At 40.0% G+C, this 8,727-nt stretch overlaps 2 protein-coding genes across 5 annotated transcripts in view; one reads left to right on the forward strand and one right to left on the reverse strand.

Moving 5' to 3' along the window:
• Positions 1 to 8,727, reverse strand: part of LOC133554305 (6-phosphofructo-2-kinase/fructose-2,6-bisphosphatase-like) — a 42,793-nt gene that overhangs the window by 3,540 nt on the left and 30,526 nt on the right. For all 4 annotated transcript variants that reach the window (XM_061902878.1, XM_061902877.1, XM_061902880.1 and 1 more), the window contains exons 5-13: positions 8,557 to 8,631; positions 8,425 to 8,481; positions 8,218 to 8,339; positions 4,789 to 4,996; positions 4,579 to 4,725; positions 4,397 to 4,501; positions 290 to 419; positions 152 to 214; positions 9 to 73 (exon numbers count right to left, since the gene is read on the reverse strand). In XM_061902878.1, the coding sequence (XP_061758862.1) occupies positions 9 to 73; positions 152 to 214; positions 290 to 419; positions 4,397 to 4,501; positions 4,579 to 4,725; positions 4,789 to 4,996; positions 8,218 to 8,339; positions 8,425 to 8,481; positions 8,557 to 8,631 (972 nt within the window). The remainder of the gene's footprint in view (positions 1 to 8; positions 74 to 151; positions 215 to 289; positions 420 to 4,396; positions 4,502 to 4,578; positions 4,726 to 4,788; positions 4,997 to 8,217; positions 8,340 to 8,424; positions 8,482 to 8,556; positions 8,632 to 8,727) is intronic.
• Positions 8,019 to 8,727, forward strand: part of LOC133554303 (uncharacterized) — a 117,072-nt gene continuing 116,363 nt past the window's right edge. The window contains exon 1 of the mRNA XM_061902873.1: positions 8,019 to 8,079. The gene's annotated coding sequence lies outside the window, so the exon portion shown is untranslated. The remainder of the gene's footprint in view (positions 8,080 to 8,727) is intronic.

Genomic DNA, 8,727 nt, shown 5'->3' on the forward strand with positions numbered 1-8,727 from the left:
TCACTCACCACCGGCTTGTCTCGGTGCGTGTTCACAGCCTCGATGTTCAGGAAGACCGACTCCACTTTGCACCCTGTGCCATGATGGCACCATTTTAGGGAGGTTTGACATGGACATACTGTAGATTTGTAGGTCATAATGAATGACTCACCGTAAGCCACTGGTGTGAGTTTCAGGACGGTGTGAAGAGGACACTTGAGGTAGGGCAGCTCGTCTGACACAACACAACGCCCGCATAAGTCAACAAACTCTACACAAATTGTGGCGATCACGGTTAACTTGCTCTCACTTGCACTTTTGTCCAGGAAGTACGCCAACAGGCATCTCATCACCGCCTGGTGACAGACGACCAAGACGTTCTCTTGCCTCTCCAGTTCCATGATGACCGGCTCCAAGCGCTGCACCAGGTCCTCGTAAGACTGGTTAGCACAGATGCACACAATCACAGTACATTCACCATTAAGTGTGCGTAAATATTAGGGCTGTGAATCTTTGGGTGTCCCACGATTCGATTCAATATCAATTCTTGGGGTCGCAATTCGATAATATATCGATTTTTTTCCGGTTCGATTCGATTCTCGATTCAAAAACAATATTTTTCCGACTCAAAACGATTCTGTATTCATTCAATATATAGGATTTCAGCAGGATCTACCCCAGTCTGCTGACATGCCAGCAGAGTAGTTGATTTAAAAAAAAAAAAAGCTTTTATAATTGTAAAGGACGTTTTATCAACTGATTGCAATAATGTATTTTTTTTTAACTATTAAACAAACCAAAAATATTACTTTTATCTTTGTGAAAACATTGGACACAGTGTGTTGTCAAGTTTTTTTGTTTTTTTTACAAGTGTCTAATGATAATGTCAGTGAGGGATTTTTAATCACTGCTATGCTGAAATTATAACTAATATTGATACAGTTGTTGATATTCATTTTTGTTTCACTACTTTTGGTTTGTTTTGTGTCGTGTTTGTGTCTCCTCAATTGCTCTGTTTATTGCAGTTCTGAGTGTTTTGGGTCAGGTTTGGTTTTGGAATTGGATTGCATTGTTATGGTATTGCTGCGTATTGTTTTGTTGGATTGATAAGAAAAAAAATAAAAACATTTTTTTTTTTATAAAACGATCTTTAAAAAAATGAGAATCGATTCTGAATCGCACAACGCATTCGATTCGAATCAATTTTTTCCAACACCCCTAGTAAATATGGTACATCAGTCAATTAAAGCAGTGGTCCCCAACCTTTTTGTATCCGCGGACCGGTCAACGCTTAATAATTTGTCCCGCGGCCCGGGTGGGGGGTCCTTTTTTTTTTTTTCTTGGTCATGAAAAAGGGACGTTTTTGTGGTTGGTGCACTAATTGTAAGTGTATATTGTGTTTTTTATGTTGATTTAATAAAAATAAAAAACATTTTTTTTTTTTTTTTATAAAAATTAATAAAAAATTCTTCTGCGGGCCAGTGGTTGGGGACCACTGATTTAAAGTACAGTAACTGTTTGTTAGAGATGCATTAAAATGATGAACGGTATTTTCCGCACTGTAAGGCGCACCTAAAAACCTCAAATTTTCTCAGAAGTTGACAGTGCGCCTTATATATGGACCAATATTAAGCCACAACAGGTCTCGCAACTACGGTAAGCAGTCGCCGACTTCATTTACCCCCGTAGAAGAAGAAGCGCGCAGTGCATGCCGGGATATATGACTGTGTGACGCGTTCATATCCATTTGTGTGATTATGTAAAGACCCCGAAATGGCTCCTACTAAGAGACACGCTTACGACGCAGAGTTTAAACTCAAGGCGATCAATCCCGTAGTTGAACACGGCAGCAGCGAGAGAATTTAACATTAATGAATCAATGGTGCGGAAGTGGAGGAAGCAACAAGATGACCTGCGCCAAGTAAAGAAGACTAAACCGAGTTTCCGAGAGGACAAAGCGAGATGGCTACGGTTGGAGGACAAACTAGAACGGAGACGGGCATGTTGGATGCCATATTCGGCCAACTGTTTACAAACCCCGTTTCCATATGAGTTGGGAAATTGTGTTAGATGTAAATATAAACGGAATACAATGATTTGCAAATCCTTTTCAACCCGTATTCAATTGAATGCACTACAAAAACCATATATTTGATGTTCAAACTCATAAACTTTTTTTATTTTGCAAATAATAATTAACTTTGAATTTCATGGCTGCAACGCGTGCCAAAGTAGTTGGGAAAGGGCATGTTCACCACTGTGTTACATCACCTTTTCTTTTAACAACACTCAATAAACGTTTGGGAACTGAGGAAACTAATTGTTGAAGCTTTGAAAGTGGAATTCTTTCCCATTCTTGTTTTATGTAGAGCTTCCTGTTCCCAATTAGCCTGCACACCTGTGGGATGTTCCAAATAAGTGTTTGATGAGCATTTCTCAACTTTATCATTATTTATTGCCACCTTTCCCAGCTTCTTTGTCACGTGTTGCTGGCATCAAAATCTAAATTTAATGATTTGCAACAACAAAAAAATGTTTATCAGTTTGAACATCAAATATGTTGTCTTTGTAGCATATTCAACTTAATATGGGTTGAAAATGATTTGCAAATCATTGTATTCTGTTTATATTTACATCTAACACAATTTCCCAACTCATATGGAATCAAGGTTTGTAATTCGGACACTGAAGAAGAAGAATTTGAGGTATTCGTGAATGAGGAATAACTTAAAGTGAGATTTACATGTTTATTTTGTGTGTTGTGTTGTGTGACATTAACGTTGAGGAATAGTTTAAAGTGAGATTTACATGTTTATTTTGTGTGTTGTGTTGTGTGACATTAACGTTTTAGCAACGTTGAGTTATTGATATATTGTTATTGCTTTGCACTATTTCGAGTGTCACTATATTGTGATTGCACTAACGTTTGATTTACCATAACAGTATCAGACCATTTTTTTCATTTTTATAGAATCGAGGGAAAGTTCCCCTGTACTATGTGATATAAATGTTGCACTACATTTTATACTTTGCTGTTAAAAGATAAACAAAATGCCACGTCACTGACTTTACCCCGGGGAAAAGTCAGTTTATTCATTTTGGGAGGGAACGGAGTTATCAGAACGCTGGTTTGTAATCTATTAATAAAGTTTGACTGACCTATCTGACTGTTTTGTTGACGTTTCCTTTAGGGCAGCTCCATCTAATGGATGCATAACGAAACCCCAGCCGCTACTGTAGCATCTATTCTATACACCTTAAAATGCAGTGCACCTTATATATGAACAACGTTTTAAAACAGGCCATTCATTGAAGGTGCGCCTTATAGTGCGGAAAATACGGTATATAGGATGCATTAGAGCAGGTGTGTCAAACTCGTTTTCATTGAGGGCCACATTACAGTTATGGTTGCCTTCAGAGGGCCGCTTTTAACAATGAGTAATATATGATTATACATATAGTAGGGTTGTACGGTATACCGGTATTAGTATAGTACCGCCATACTAATGAATCATAATCGGTACTGTACCGCCGCTAAAAAGTACCGGAACCCCCGCCCCTGTCATCGTCTCGTCGAGTCATTGCTGGTTTACGAGCACAGGAGCATGTAATTGTCAGGCAGTTTGGTTGTGTTTTAGTTTTTCCTCTGTGTGTGTATGTAGTATTTATAAATGATAAACGGGTTGTACTTGTACAGCGCTTTTCTACCTTCAAGATACTCAAAGCACTTTGACACTACTTCCACATTTACCCATTCACACACACTGATGGAGGGAGCTGCCATGCAAGGCGCTAACCAGCACCCATCAGGAGCAAGGGTGAAGTGTCTTGCTCAGGACACAACGGACGTGACGAGGTTGGTACTAGGTGGGGATTGAACCAGGGACCCTCGGGTTGCGCACGGCCACTATTCCACTGCGCCACGCCATTTCCTGTCTTTAGTTCCTGTCAGCACTCTTATTTTGGCTCAGTTTCCTGTTTGTCTCCCTGAGTGCTGTATCCCCTCAGCTGCGGCTGATTGGCACCTGGCCACACCTGGTGTCAATCAGCCCGCTCCTTTTTAGACCTGTTTTCTCCTCCAGTCAGAGGCTGGATTATTGTCGTGTCGATGTCACCACTACCTGTCTTGTCGCTTGTAGCTTTGTCTACCTCTCTTCACTCTATTCATGCCATAGTTCCGCCATGCCACACCAAGTGTTTTTTGTTCTTAGCCAAGTTTGTTATCCGCCTCGTGCTTGCCTTTTGTTAGTACTCTTTTGTTTGTTCTTGTTCTAGTATTTTAATTAAATCATATTTTCCTTTTCAATGCCTGCCTCCTTATCTGCATCTTGGGGTTCGTCAGCAACAAACTTTGACAATAATGATGTAAAGAAAATAACAGAACTGAGGTCAAAAGTTGTCGGTGTACGACGCTCACCTCTCCTTTAGGGTAGCGGTAGCGGTACTTGTCCTGGTCTCGCAGTGCAAACTCTTCGGGATAATTCTCCTGGATCTCCTCATAGGTCATGTCCTCGCAGACCCCCTGAAAGCCAACATGGACGTGCATGAAGCCACCAAAGGGAGGAACGGAGTAAAAATGTCGGCCTGGTTTCTACTCACAGCATCAATCTCATTGAGAGCTTTCCACTGCTCGTACTGAACCCCCAGAGCTTCTGCAGTCTGGATGGTCCTCTTCATGTGGCTGGTCCACACCTTCAGCTCGCTGATGCACTGCTTCCGCAGGTACGCTCCCAAAGCGCTGGCAAACTGACCAGAGATCAAGTCTTAACGAGAAAGAGCGCTTGACCAACGCAAAGTGAGGTTCTTTACCTTGGCGCCGCGAGCCGACAGCCCCGAGTCTCCTCCGATGCGACCCACCAGGTTGAGCTCGCTCTCGCCATGGCGACACAGGTAGATGGAGCGCGGTGTGACGTGGATGTTCATGAGGTAGTAGACGATCCTGCTCTGGATGTGGTCCTGGACCCGGTTCACCAGATACCTGCTGCCCACGTTGAAGATCTTGATGTAGGACAAGTTCCTGTCGGGACGACAAACACCGTGTGTGACGGGCTAAAAAGCAGTTTCATCTATAAAACCCGAGACCAGTGAAGTTGGCACGTTGTGTAAATGGTAGAAAAACCCCCAAATCATTTTCAACTTATATTTAATTGAATAGACTGCAAAGACAATATATTTAATATTTGAACTGGTGAACTTTATTTTTTGCAAATATTTGCTCATTTGGAATTTGCTGCCTGCAACATGTTTCAAAAAAGCGGACACAAGTGGCAAAAAAGACTGAAGAAGTTGAAGAATGCTCATCAAACACTTATTTGGAACCTCCCACAAGTGAACAGGCTCATTGGGTGCCATGATTGGGTATAAAAGCAGCTTCCATGAAATGCTCTGTCATTCACAAACAAGGATGGGGCGAGGGTCACCACTTTGTCAACAAATGCGTGAGCAAATCGCCTTAACAGTTTAAGAACAAAATTTCTCAACCAGCTATTGCAAGGAATTTAGGGTTTTCACCGTCGACGGTCCGTAATATCATCAAAAGGTTCAGAGAATCTGGAAACGTCACTGCACGTAAGCAGCAATGCCCGTGACCTTCGATCCCTAGGGCGCAAAGTTAAAAAAAGCGACATCAGTGTGTAAAAGATATCACCACATGGGCTCAGGAACACTTCAGAAAACAACTGTCAGTAACTACAGTTGGTCGCTACATCTGTATACTATGTTTGAAAAGTAACGCTTCCCGGGCATGACATCATGTTTTGACAGTGCTGGTTTTACGAGCAGAGGAGCAGGTTCGGCAGCGCACGCCCACAGAGTACTTACAAGCAGACACAGTGTGTCGACAGAAAAGGGAGAATGGACGCATTTTGGTGTAAAAATTAAAGAAACGCCCTCAGGCAGAGTTGCTTTAAGACATAGCTAGCCAGTTAGCAGCTAACATCCATCCGCAGTCAGCAGTCTTTTAGCTTCAATCTTCGCCTCCATGGCGACAAAGTGAGTTTCTTACAAGTATCGTGCCTACAGGAGGAGGAACAGCTAAACATGCTTCACTACAGGACGATACAAAAGCTCACTGGCGTCACCGCTGACAAAAGATAGCACCCCTGAATGTAAACAAACGCCAAGGGTGGATCTACACCTGACATCCACTGTGATGATACCAAGTACAACAGCGTATCTACTCCATACTACTATGATTACATCGTTGTATTTTTTCTCTTTTTTTTAAAAGAAAATCATATTATATTCATAAACTCAGGAAATCTGTCCCTGGACACATGAGAACTTATATTATGACCAATGTATGATCCTGATACTTGGTATCGGCTCGATACCTAAATGTGTGGTATCCTCCATAACTAGTGTTAAGTATCAAACAACAGAAGAATAAGTGATTCTTACATTTTAACAGAAGTGTAGATAGAACACGTTGAAACGGAAAATAAGCAGATAAACAAGTAGAATAATACATTTTTAAAGTTTGTTTTGTAGTATCATCCAAAACTAATGTAAAGTATCAAACAAAATAAGTGATTACATTTTAACAGAAGTGTAGATAAACATGTTGATACAGAACATAACACTAAATGAAAAAGTAGATTAAGTAAATTTATAGCTTGTCCCTCATAATGTTGACAAAATAATAGATTGATAAATGACAAAATATGTTACTGCATACGTCAGCAGACTAATTAGGAGCCTTTGTTTGTTTGGAGGCGGAATAGCTCGGTTGGTAGATTAGCCGTGCCAGTAACTTGAGGGTTCCGGGTTCGATTCCCCGCTTCCGCCATCCAAGTCCCTGCTGTCGTGTCCTTGGGCAAGACATTTTACCCACCTGCTCCCAGTACCACCCACACTGGTTTAAATGTAACTTAGATATTGGGTTTCACTATGTAAAAGCGCTTTGAGTCACTAGAAAAAAGCGCTATATAAATATAATTCACTTCACTTCACTTTACCTACTACTAGAAGACAAGTTTTCTTGTATGTTGACTATTTAATTTAAGGGCAAAATTGCAATAATAAAGAAATGTTAGATGTACCCTAACATTTTTGGTTAAAATAAAGCCAATAATGCCATTTTTTGTAGTCCACTTTATTTAGAAAAATATCGAAATTCATTTTGGTACCAGTACCAAAATATTGGTATTGAGACAACCCTAGTGTATATATGTATGTATGTATGTATATGTGTATATATATATATATATATATTAGGGGTGTGGGGAAAAAATAGATTCGAATATGAATCGCAATTCAGAATCGATTATCATTTAAAAAAAATCTATTTTATTTTAATTTTTTTACTTAATCCAACAAACCACTACACAGCAATACCATAACAATGCAATCCAATTCCAAAACCAAACCTGACCCAGCAACACTCAGAACTGCAATAAACAGAGCAATTGAGGAGACACAAACACGACACAGAACAAACCAAAAGTAGTGAAACAAAAATGAATCTTATCAACAAAAGTATCAATATTAGTTATAATTTCAGCATAGCACTGATAATAAATCCCTCAATACCATTATCATTAGACGTTTATAAAAATAATAAAGAACAATAGTGTCACAGTGGCTTACACTTGCATTGCATCTCATAAGCTTGACAACACACTGTGTCCAATATTTTCACAAAGATAAAATAATTCATAGTTTTGGTTCGTTTAATAGTTAAAACAAATTTACATTATCGCAATAAGTTGATAAAACATTGTCCTTTACAATTATAAAAGCTTTTTACAAAAATCTACTACTCTGCTTGCATGTCAGCAGACTGGGGTAGATCCTGCTGAAATCCTATGTATTGAATGAATAGAGAATCTTTTTAAATCGGGGAAAAAAATCGTTTTCAATCGTGTTCAATTGAAAAAAAAAAGCAATTTTGAATCGAATCGTGACCCCAAGAATCGATATTGAATCGAATCGTGGGACACCCAAAGATTCGCATGTACACAGGTATATATGTATGTTTACATTTTACTCATATATTTTTATTTTTAGTTATTACATCAAAGTATATCCTAATCTTTGCAGTTCCTCCATAGCGTACCCCCAACTGGCTGTGAACGACCCAGATGACAAGGCAATCTGATTGTAAGATTAATAAACTGTGTATATTTCCCTCGTAATTGCTTTAGCAGCTTTTAATCAATGGCACTGATATTGATTAAGCAAGTGAAAGATTAATTTCTGACTAATATAAGAAACATAACAAAATACTGCGGAGGCTACCTGTCCTCGTCGTCGTCCAGCGCCACGTAAGTCTGCTTGTAACAGTCGATCCTCTTCAGGAAGTCTGCCACGACCTCGTCTTTGTCGCAGTTGACATAGTCGGGACTGCTCAGCTTCACTTGCTTATGTAAAAAAAAAAAAAAATTAAACGTCACACTGTCCAGTTTTAGTCCAGATTATGTGCACAGACACGCGAAGCTGACTCACTTTAATATTCTCAGCAATGATCTGAGGATCGTCACAGATGGACTCCACAAAGAAAACCTGAAGGAGCCATGTCGTCGTGTTACAAAACAATTGTTAGGTTTGCGGAGCCTTGTTGGTGTGGACTAAACAAACCTTGTAGCCGTTCTCCTTTGCGAAGCTGAGGATGAGCTCCCTGCGTTCTTGTGTGGTGTTGGTGGCATCGAAAACCTGAAGTGAACATGAAAACAAAAAAAGCAGACTCTGCAGACGGTTCGGTTTTCTCACATACGATGCACTAAATGATTTCCGGAAGTCTCGTGAAGG

The sequence above is a fragment of the Nerophis ophidion genome, linkage group LG06, assembly GCF_033978795.1.
Source record: "Nerophis ophidion isolate RoL-2023_Sa linkage group LG06, RoL_Noph_v1.0, whole genome shotgun sequence".
Lineage (NCBI taxonomy): Eukaryota > Metazoa > Chordata > Actinopteri > Syngnathiformes > Syngnathidae > Nerophis > Nerophis ophidion.